Source organism: Phragmites australis, chromosome 21, assembly GCF_958298935.1.
Source record: "Phragmites australis chromosome 21, lpPhrAust1.1, whole genome shotgun sequence".
NCBI classification, from domain to species: Eukaryota; Viridiplantae; Streptophyta; class Magnoliopsida; order Poales; family Poaceae; genus Phragmites; species Phragmites australis.
The window spans coordinates 39,397-51,299 of record NC_084941.1 but is presented as its reverse complement, the minus strand read 5'-3'; the positions used below and the strand labels follow the sequence as shown (position 1 = coordinate 51,299).

Genomic DNA, 11,903 nt, shown 5'->3' with positions numbered 1-11,903 from the left:
TAAAGAAACTAACTTTTTTATCTCTCACTTCCAAGTTTCAACTAATACAGTGCCAGCTGGCCTGAGTGAACAGTGCCCCCGGCGCCTCTACAGCATCACCCATAACAAGTGACCAAAGAAAATTACGAAAATTACCAGCGACGCATTTCCTCTTCACTAGCAGTTGATGCAATTATAAATGCCTGCATAACAAACATTGAAGTTAGATGGAAGAAGAGACAGTAGCTAACTAAACATCCAGTGGGAGTACCAACAAGGCAACAATTCCTAGCAATAAAGGTACTTATTGATATCAAACGAAATTAAGTATGTTTCTTTTGAGCTTCATAACTACTTATAAAAGCATATTTACTTACTGCTCTGTCAAAATCCAACATAAAACATCTTTTAACATCTTCTATTGTAGGCTTGCATCCACATCGATCACGTCTAAATGTCAAATCTGAAAATTTGGTGTATGTATAGTGCAGAACTGCAGCCTCCTCCAACTTGATCTCACTGTTAGTGATGTGCCAACAATATTGTAAGAACAACTCTACTCTGGGATGTCTATAATTAAAACATAATTTCTATAATTGTCATTTTGGACATCAACACAGTCTCCAAAATACAACTTTTGACCACTAATTCCTATTGTAATATTATAAGATTTAATATACTTATAAGTTACAATATTATGAAATAACTTTTTGAGAAAATCTACACATATGATTTTTATGTTTTCAATACATCTAATATCATAATTTACCGTATGTCCCAAATGACAAGTATTTGTGACAGGGGTAGCAATAATGAATGCACATGATAATGTATAAATGTATGTTATAGAAAGATCCTTACTTTGGGCTCTTTGCATAGTTATGCCATCTGAGTGCACCATTAGGACAGAGATGGTCTTGAATTCGTGCAGCAGATTTTCCATTACCGTAAGTGAGAAAATAGTTAGGATTTCCTCGTGTTGCTTCCTTATTCATGCCAAAGTAAGTATCTTTATGGAGATGATCATAATTCTTCTTGAACATAGATACCTGGTAAGAAATTGCAATGCACAGAAGATTTTTCATTAAGATCATCGACTGTAATAAGTCTGGAATAAAAATAGCTTCATTATGCAGTGATACTACTCGTCTACTATGGTAGTTGCTGTAGGTTAATAAGTTGTAACTGGTGCAGTATGCACACAACCGCCATGAGTAGTTGCTAGTTGTATATGAGATGTTTCTCTTGCTAAAGATGATAACAAAGTGATCTATAAAATAGCTAAACTATGAGGATCTGTTCAAACAGTATTCAAATTAATCATCAGGCGGATCATTATTTATAATCCAACCTCGACGATTAACCCGAATACCATTCCGGCAGTCCTGGTACGTGTTTTGTGCCCAAGAATCGGAACATATGCCTCCAACATAGTGCATCACAATATAGCTTAATAAAGAGTAAGTAATAAACATTTATATTACGAATATTAAGCATGCAACCGATTTCAACAATTTATAACAAAAACGAGCTAGGAGGAGACAAAACTCCTCAACTCTTAACTAACAAAAGAGACTACGCAGCGGAAGAAAATAAACTATACAACAAAAGGATATAGAGCCACATACCCTTAGACTCCATACCAAAACATTGAGTTCGGAGTAGAGTGTGCTACTCCTGCCCGCCACCCTGATCGGCAGGCACAAAATAGCCAAACACCGCCTCTTTTTCGCCAACCTGCGAACCTACATCAACTTAAGGGCAGCACCCTGAGTATGAAGGTACTCGCAAGTCTTACACAATATAGAGCACATATACATAGCTCGACTTCAAGAATCATGCATTAGCTGGTAACAAGGATTAAACATGGTTAAATGAATTAAAGCGGTAAACAACCTAGACATATGTGTGTGCAACTAACTTGACCAACATATATGCCCCTACCCTGCATCACTAACTGAACATAAGTAATTGTAATCAACATGTGTATCAAAAGTATAACAAGTACCAACTCTGACCAGTCCCACATAACCACCATATCCATACCACCACCACAAACCCGAACCACAAATCCACAACAAACATCTACGACCGATACGGATGAAACAATAGCATGCTCATGAACGAGAGCGCGGCAGTTCAAACTGTTTATACACCCTGCAGGGGATACTCCTGGACCCACACGACACGAGGACCATACGGCTTGTGCCACCCGCTAAAGTGCACACAAGGGGTACCCGTGACAACCTTTCCCAACCAGCCCTAACCGTGTGGGGCATGCATCGCTCGGCGCGGCGATACTAGAACTACTTCCGGAGCAAACTAATACCGCTTACAAGCCCGCCCGCTCACACCGTCGATGTTCACGCCCACAAAGCCACAGCTGCGAAGGTATTCGGCTCACCTTATCATTAGATCGGCATGTGGTGGGTAAGGTAAGTGCTAAAGCCAATGGTACCGACGGACGGTCTTAAACGATGCAAGCAGTCTATGGTGCTCGAGTTTCCTCTCCCGACCTACCCCTGGACTTTCCACCGAGGCAGACGACACCCCTAACACCACCCACATCTCATCTCATACTCATCACTCACCAACCACCTCACCAACAGCATGTATTTGTAATCAATAATAATCCCTATACTCGCGAACAACAGAAAACACCGTCGTTCGACTTCTACCGGAAGACCTAAGCATTGCTAAGCATGTATATCGTACTCGTACCTAGACATAACACCATCTCTAGGCTACAAGGAAATTACTTGAACAATTGACCAAGGTAGAAAGATGCAATCAGCATAGGTTCTACCCATGGGTACCCGACACATGCATACATACATAAGCATATTCATCAATTGAGACTTCCAAATTTGATATGGGTGAAATATGTTAGTTGCTTGCCTTGATGCACTGGTTCACAAAGGTGCGGCGCCACGAGATCGACCTCGGTCTTCGGGATCGACGGATCGGCGTGTTCTAAGAAATATAACGCGTGCAATGATAAGCATAAATGAAATGCAACAATCTAAGCCACAAGGTACAAATGATGAAATGCCATGAAAATATGCTTTAAAATATAGGAAAATATTTTTCCTAGCTAGAACAAGTCATAAGAAGACTAGCAAAACTAGTTTCATCCATTTTGGACTTGTAAAGAATTAATGGTGAATTAATCAAGCTTAAGCCTAATTAATTATCCTCAAAAATTTAATTCGACATTTAATGGCTGGAGATATTTTTAATAGATAGAGTAGTTTATTATGAAACCAATAAAATTGGTTTCATGATTTTTGGAGTTCGTATGAATTAATTATAAATTTTACAAGTTAACAGCAGAGGCTGATGAACAATGCACCCGGATACTCCGGTGAAGGCCGGATACTCCGGGGTACCGGAGACTCCGGGAGACTCTCCGGCAGCACCCTCTCGGTTATTTTCGGCTGGGGCTCACCCGGAGACTCCGGGGAAGGCCGGACACTCCGGGGAAGCTCCAGAACTGGACTGTTTTGAGAGGAAAAATACCCGGAACGAATTGCGATCTTCTCAAAGGGAACATGTTTGAGCTAGTTCAAGGGTTCTAGAACTCATTTAACAACCTAGAAACTCCATTCCTAACTCAAATTCATCTAATTCCTCAAATTAGGTCTAAAACATCCAAAAATGCCCAAACTTCACCACCTAGCTCCAAATTCGGATTTCGACCAACCAAATGCGTATCCAAGCCATGGGAAGCCTAGAGGACTTATCCAAGGTGCTTTGCCGAGGTTGGGAACCACCGGGAGGAGGAGAAAACGGTGGGAAATCGAAGAACTCTGGTGTTCTTCACTTTTCAACCCTAACACAAAAAACATCCAAATCGGCTCAAATCCTTCGGGAATGAGCAAACAAATTAGAGGAATGGAATGCTTGTGAGCTTGTGGTCGCAATGGTACCACATGCATACCTTGATTCGGCTCCTAAAGCGCGGATTTGAGGGAGAAAGGAAAGAGGGAGTGAGAGGGAGAGTGAGCTCTTGCTCCTTTGCTTTGGCTAGTTGGGAGAGGAGAGAGGCACGTGAGTGGGAGTGAGGGAGCAGGTGGGGCTGCAGCCCAAGTGGAGGGAGAGATAGTGGGGCCGGGTGGGTCCCACATGTTACAGAGAAAGATGTCTATTTTAACTGCGAATTTAATTCTTTTCTCTCCCGAATTTTTTTCTCTCATCTAATTGATCTCTAGTACGCCAAAATAATTTACCTAAAAAATAATTATGACGCTAATGATGTATGATTAAGCTTAATCACGTGATTATGGAATTTAAGACGTGACATAAACATAACTAAATATATAAGTATCTGACATACACATGGCAAATCACATGGCATGTATGAAGGATACAAAATATGTGATCTCATCAACATCTCTTGATCTGCTGTTGTTCTTGGGCATGCTGGTGCATAGTGACCTGTTGGCCACACAAGACATCCTCTATTTTGCTATTCTTTTTGTTTTGCATAACTAGAAAAGTCCCCGTGCATTGCAACAGATCTCAAATAATCATACCAGAAGTTCTAAACTTCAAAACAAAATAACATGATTTCCCCCACATAAATCTAGTGGGTTGTTGGTGCTTTCAAAGGAAACTCAAAATTAGCACTAAATAAGCATACGAAATAACCATTCAAAAATCCATAGTGCACATATAATTATCCTTAAATCCAAAATTGCTTATGAAATTCACATCCTATCTGCAGGCCACTGAAAACCATATCACATGCCAACTCAATCTTTATAGAAGTAACAATTTGCTGAACAGGCTAGGTTCCATGTCCAATAATACTAAAAAGACAAAATTTTAATTAGAAGCAACTGTCAAGGGAACTTAACAAAGTGTTCATAAATCTTGTCTAGATGAAAGTCTGACCAAGTAACAGGGAATGCAAGTCCAAACTAGTTTTCTGAAGCAAGGAAGACAATCACAAAAAACTAGAGTAGGAGTAACCTCAAGCAGGAATGGGTAAGTGAGGAACAAAGAAAATGATAGAAAATATCAAAGAACTGAAAACAACAGTTGAGCTTTCCTCATAGATGCCTTACAAAGGTGTGCAAAAACTACAACATGCAATCATTCAAAGCAGTTGTTATAATTACATAAAACCCCAATCCACAAAATGAACCAGTTAAGTGCCCAGCACAATTAGAGGAATAAAACCGTTTCCAGTTTTGAACATGTGATTATCAAATGAGCAGAAAATGAATGAATAACTCGATGGTGCATTGGAAATTCAATATGAGTAGAGGTATTATTCTCGGATGCATGAGGTTGTGTCAAGATGTGGACTACAAATGATATATTAGCTGGAGCTTGAGGAAATAAAATAGATTAAAAAGGCTTACTTCGCTGAACGGATCTTTTATATTGTGGCGCTCAACACTGCTTTCCTGCAGACATTTAATTTAGTTAGTACTTAGAAGTTTTGTAGAAAGACAGACATATGAATAGCAGTGCAACACTTCATTCTTGACTTTCTTTTACTTACATAGTTTGGAAAAATAACCATGTCAGCATCACGAGGGACCTCAGCTAACGAACGCCTAACCGAATACTCAGCAGCTCCACCGGGATATAGTAACTCATCAGTGTCTAGATGTATGATCCAATCCATGCCAACATCCTTCAACGAATAACATTGTCCTTAGTGTATGAATGCCTAAAGAAAAACTACAAAACCTAAATTGTTGCATAGCAGCCCCAATGACTACCTAAGAAGTATAAATGAAGTTCAATCATTCACATAGCAGTGGAGATAACTGACAAGAGACATACCCGTGCCATTACAATAGCCATCTCCATGTTGAGTGATTGCTTCACAAAGAGTTCATAGTTGCAAGGTTTGTAGAAAAAACCTGCAAGCCAGGTCTCGTTCCAGATTCGACTTCAGGCCAAGCAACACAATACATCAGAAAGGTGAAAGAACTGAGTCACAGAAACTCTATCAAAGAGCATGCCAACCTAGACACTCATTGGTTGCTGAGCGATCAGCACTTTATGATATAAATTTATACATGTGAGGTAGCATGTGGAGTTCAGCATTCTTTGCCCCGAAACCACAGGTATAACTTACAGGATACCAATGTTGCAGCATGGTTTTTAAAATGGAGCCCTTTCTTTATACAGTTCTGTTCATGAAAATGCCTGACTTATGGCACTCCCAATCAATAACATTCTCCTTTCATCCTTCATCGCTAATTGTTTGATGCACTCTGATTCAAGTTTGTATGGCTCCACCAAGAATCATGTGGCTTCATTTCTCACTTTAAGAAATGAAATGCAGAAAAACTCTTTATATGCTAGGTAGCAGAAAAGAAAATGGCACACAAGCAACGTTCTTATCAAAGACAACGGGCTGACAAGAGGAAGCTGACCTCCGCGCCTGCTGCTCCTCAAGCTCCTTGGTTCTGTACACCACTTTTACCCCCTGCAGCGTCAAGAAAACAAAGGCGCTCATATTAGCGAAAATTGGAGAGCATCGAGAACACAAATGAACTCAAAATTGGTTACCCACAGGAATAGACTCGAGGACCCCCGCGACATGGGGTTTGGCCGCCCTCCCTCAACAAAGAGCAGGAACTACGCCACGCCGATGACCTTGTGATAGAAGAGCCAGGCAAGGATCTGCTCCAGCCCTATGGATGTGCTCGTCTGCACGCATATCTGTTGCAAGGCAACACACATCGTATAAGGACATGGCATCATCGCAAGGAACGAATACGTGAATAAGAGGGGCACCTTGGGGTGGAGGCCTGCGTCCGAGTTGGAGGGGAAGGACCAGCCGCGGAGATAGAGGACTGAGGGGGCAGAGGATCCCACGAGGACATCGACGCAGGCAGAGGGAGGGGAGGGACGGTGGCGTGGGCTCGGCCATGCCGAGGAAGGCGTGAGATGGCTAGCACGCGATTGGGTCGTCGATGCCGCCGCTGCGCTACTGGAGGGCAGTGAGTGTGAGGGGAAGGGCCGTCAGGAGCAGGAGCAGGTGGCGCCGCACCACGCCACGCCGGCATCTAGAAGGCTGATCTATCGAGTCCGGTTGTGGGTTCGTTCCCTTTTTTTCGCTCTCCCCTTTGGACCGTTTGATTTGCTATTAGTATATTGGTTTCTATTCTATATATCGAGTTTGAATAATTTTGTACGTCATTTAACTACCGCAAAATTGCACTTTAAAGTTTTCACCATATTGCACTTCTATAATTAGTATTCTTATTAGGAAATAGCTAAAAAAACGCTTAAGTGTTTCTTGGCCTCTCAACACTTGATTTTTGGTGGCTTAAATGTGTGCCAAGATCCGTGCTCAATGATGATGTATTAAGTAAGAAAAAATCATACGTTTTTACATCATCCAACACCTGAATTTTTCTTTACATTCTAGTTACAGTCACTTTATACTGAAGTTACAATTATTTTTTTTATAACGACAATGGCATAAAGGGAAGGGACATTTCAAGTTGTAGCACACGAGAGACCACAACTTTTTTAGTGGTAGTTTGAGAATTTTGATAGCATACAGCGAACCATATATTTTCAGATAACATTTGTTATCAAATTCGAGTGTTTCTTTTTCATCATTGGACTACCGCAAGATTACACCTTATAGTTTTCACAATATTAAATTTATTTTAGTACTTTTATTGCCAAATTACATCTAACAATCCAAATTCCTAATAGCTTAACCTCTTTGCCACTTAAAGGAACATTGTTGGTTAACTTAACAACATTAATTATCCATTTTAATTCTAACACAAAGATAACTTCACTATGATGGCATCCCACATCACCCTAAAGCTTTTACAATCGGATACGACATGGACTGCATCGTGTGTCAAAAGGGTGCATATGGACTACCATGGTGACACAACGAAGGTCAAGAACCTGGAATTTTTTAGGGTAACAGCGGCCAGAGTTACTAGCTGGGCTGTTCATCTACTTCCTTTGAGATTATTGCAACAGAGGTGGGTATTATGCACCATATGTATATTGTACATATACAAATTGCATACGATATAAATGCTCCTTTCCCCTTTCTCCCCTTCATTTTTCTCTTCCCATTCTCTCTCCTCTCTCCCTCCTCTCCATCATTCCTTGCCATGCGTAACTTGGGCTAGATCCGACCGCCCCATGACCTCCCTTCCCCAATCTACGGCTTCACGCTCGCCTGTAGTGTCTATCAGTAGCGATGGTAGGAACCTAGGGTTCCGTGCTCACCTGGTGCTACGGTGCCGAATCTGGGCTTTTTTGTGGTTCAACCAAGCTTCATGCCACCGTCAACCTAGATCTAGATGGCCAGGAAGGCCCTGACTTGGGTCACTATCATATAGCTTGGCCCGAGGGCCCGATTTGGCATGTGACGATTTCGACGTGTGGGCAGCACCTCTCTACCGGCGTAGCTAGGGTTCCGAGCTCCCCCATTGGTGTCTCCTCCAGCTCTAGGTCCCCTGCCGTGGCTCCCCTTTCAACGTGCATGGCCGTTCGTCACCACACCATAGCAGGATCTGGCCACCTCCAACCGCACCGAGAAAATTTTGGTTGTTCTTGATTTTTTTGTGATTGTGTGATGAAATGCATGGAACACGAGCATATCTTGCTCTTTTACTTGATGTTTTGGACAATTTTGTCAAATTATGTATGTTTTTTGCTTGCATGTGTTGGTCTTGTGCAAAAGATTCATCTGCAGAAAAAAAAGTTATATATGAAGGTAACTTTTCCCAAAGGAAAAACTTGCTTGCATGTGTTGGTCCTCTGCAAAAAGATTCATGTGCAGAACACTGCTGTATAGAAAAGTAACTTTTCCCCAGGAAAAATTGTATAAATTATAGTTCTATTGCTGGATTTGTAAAAAAAAAGTTAGGTTTAGTGCTCAAGTTATGGGGAAAAGTAGCTTTTGTGCTGAATTAATGGGATTTTTTTTTAATTCCGAAAGAGATGCAAAAAATTTGAATACACTTGACATTGGGAATTTTTTTAATTCAAAACGTTTCCCAAGAAAATTTTGGAAATATTTTTGAATCCGAAACATTTGTTTTGAATTCAAGACATGATGTGGGAATTTTTTAATTGAAAATGTAATCGTGAAGAATGCGAAAAGTAGGTGTGGACTTTTTTGAATCCAAAACATTACCATGGATCTTTTTAATTCAAAACATGATTGGGAAGAACTTTTGTATTCAAAATGTGATAGTGGAATTTTTTTGAATCCAAGTCATGACCGTGGAATTTTTTTGAATTGAAAACATAATCATGAAAAAAATGAATCTAAAACACTGCCATGGAATTTTTTGAATTCAAAACATGTCATACACAAATGCTATTCAACTACGAACCAATTCATTTTGGGTTTGGTAAAATGTTTGTATGAAATTGTACAAAATTTTGAATCCCTACAAAACATGTTCAAAAGGTGGAATCCGGTAATGGAAAAGGTACAATTATGTGAGAGAGAAGGTAGAATCTTGCTATCAAAATGCTGGCTGTGGGGCCCATGGCAATTGAATCATTCTCTCGACAACTCTGTCATCTACATTTCCTAAGAGTACATATAATCTCCAAATAGCATGTTGGGCAGGGGGAGAAACCCCCCAAGTTTAGTCTTTTTTACATTTCCTTGGCACTATAAAAATTATTCTGTGCAAACTTAAAGCGAATTATGTCTGGAGAATTATCAAACTTAAAATTCATCTCAGTATTCTTAATCTGCATATCACAAAGGACATTAGTGCCAGTCTTAGATTTTATCATCGTTGACACATGCATACAAACTGGGAAAGGTATTCTTTAGAGCTTGCCCTTTGCACGAGACATCTTTACAGAACCTAATAGTTTTCCCATTCCCTACAGTCCACTCAAAGGCCCAAGAAATTTCTTTAAAAATTTCTACAAGCCCTTTCCAAAACAAAGAGGCTTGTTTGGGATTGTGAGAACAAATGTTAATGGAGTTATACTTTGCCCCCCAATAATGTTTCTTTGGGTGTTTGTTTAGAGCGTGATTGGTTGCATGGGCTCCCCGCTAGCCAGGTTTGTGCAGTGCGGGTGTTCGGTGTTTGGTTGCCTAGGCGGCCCTCTAAGCCAGGCCAGCCCAATGCAAAAGGAGCCACTTAGAACATTTTAAAGCAAGAAGAGCTAGGATGAAGCCACAAGCGGACAAAGCATTCAGAGGAAGGAGTATGCCATGGCATCAAAGCTTTATACCGAGGTAAGTACTTCCACCTTATCAACAATAGTGTATAAGCTAGCCTATTATGTTAAAAGGGAACCAATTTCAAAATGTTATTGGTTTTTTAGGGAAAACATTAACATTAATAATTATTTTCTTTCAGGCTCTCTCATACCACCGTGAGTATTTTGAAGAAGAACTATAGAAGTTCTTATCAGAATAAGTCACCGACCCGGATTATATTATTCCAATAAATATTTATCATATTGACTTATATGCGAAGCCATCTTTTGAGGACCTCATAAGATTTGCTAAGAATGGAGTAGCTTACTTTGTTATGAAGCTCGTCACTTTTCCTAATGGTAATATCAAATGGTACAATGGATGATAAGTCCAACCACAGACACTAGTTAGGTTCAACCACATATGAGAGTAAGAAGAGTTATAAAAGAATATTCAAATATCCCGATGCATCTAGATATAACAGAAAATATCGAATGTTGGAGCTAACTCAGAAAAATGGTCCACGGGTAAGAAACTGTCTATCTTAATTGTAATCTCATATAATTATATTTTTGTCTTCTAATTTTGATTATTTTTCATACACGACCGAGCACTTTGCAAAATAAGTGGCATGCCAGAAGAGGAGAGTGGCATAATAGAAGCTGAGAGAGTGAGTATTTCTATAGTACACTTTTGCTTAACTATTTAGTGTTTAAAAAACACCTACCTAGCTGCTGGGCGTTGGGCCACCACCTCGCATACCCATATGTGTTGTCTATGAGAAAAAAACGCCTATGCGATCTTAGGAGCGACCAAGCGCGCATATACAATGTTGGCTACACAGGATGGATTTATTGGGCGACTACTTAGGTGCTAGCAATTGCCGCCGGCCTCTAGGCTACCATCGGATCTTGCCTTCCCACTAGTCAACAGAGGGTGCAGGAAGGGAATATGAGGTGGTAGTAAGGATCACGGAAGGACGACGGGTGAAAGATGGGTGGCAACATGCGGGGTTGAGCAATTTAGGTCAAGATTGGTTATGGTTCTATCTTGCATGGGCCTAATAGGCGTAAGAGGCTAACAAGTTAGGGCTTCTATAATAGTTCATTAGGCATCTATTCCCCACCGGCCTCTTCTTCCTCTCCCTCTCATTTCCCTCCTCTTCCACTCTCACCTCATGTTGAAATGGCCACCTAGGCAGCCTTAAGGCAACTAGACGCCAAGCGGCACCCTAGCATCCACCACCGAATAGAATGACAGTATGGCGTGTACCTACGCGTAGAGGCTACTCACACGGTCACGAACTAATTCCCTACCCATGTCCCCTCAGAGTCTATCACATCACAGATTTGGCAGTCGTGTCGCGAGTTCTTCCGTGTCTCGGCGATGACACTCAGATATGGCAGCATTTCAATAGTCATCCTACCCTAGCCGGAGGAGGAAACCAGTAGCACTAAGCATGTCTCCTCGGTATCAAGTTCACAACAAGTCCCATTGTTTTCATTCACATTCTTTTTTTACTAACAAAAAAATAAGTTTCTATTTTCAAGCACATGATACAAAAGAAAGCCTAAATGAACCTGGTGATTCTCTGACTAGCCACCTCATTGGTTCTGAAAGCTACTCGAAGCTATGATTTTATATGCCAAGGTCCCATCACATTTTCTGTTCAGGATCTCTTCTGACGCATGCGGGGACTGTTGGTATGAAATACCAGGAGAGCTGGCGCACTACACCATCAAAG

The 11,903-nt window shown here is 40.9% G+C and overlaps 1 protein-coding gene across 7 annotated transcripts in view; it reads right to left on the bottom strand.

Annotated features, from left to right (window-relative positions):
- The window catches only part of LOC133903348 (glycosyltransferase-like KOBITO 1), a 29,660-nt gene that overhangs the window by 1,250 nt on the left and 16,507 nt on the right, over nt 1–11,903 (bottom strand). The window contains exons 7-17 of one of the 7 annotated variants that reach the window (XM_062344680.1): nt 6,742–11,431; nt 6,518–6,666; nt 6,378–6,430; nt 5,779–5,858; nt 5,492–5,626; nt 5,349–5,393; nt 2,878–2,952; nt 1,608–1,724; nt 841–1,028; nt 357–498; nt 136–182 (exon numbers count right to left, since the gene is read on the bottom strand). In XM_062344680.1, coding sequence (XP_062200664.1) covers nt 136–182; nt 357–498; nt 841–1,028; nt 1,608–1,724; nt 2,878–2,952; nt 5,349–5,393; nt 5,492–5,626; nt 5,779–5,805 — 776 coding nt within the window. In that variant the 5' untranslated portion in view covers nt 5,806–5,858; nt 6,378–6,430; nt 6,518–6,666; nt 6,742–11,431. Of the gene's footprint in view, nt 1–135; nt 183–356; nt 499–840; nt 1,029–1,607; nt 1,725–2,877; nt 2,953–5,348; nt 5,394–5,491; nt 5,627–5,778; nt 5,888–6,377; nt 6,431–6,517; nt 6,667–6,741; nt 11,432–11,903 lie in introns of all 7 variants that reach the window. The other 6 variants (XM_062344679.1, XM_062344683.1, XM_062344684.1 and 3 more) reach the window with 6 other exon arrangements.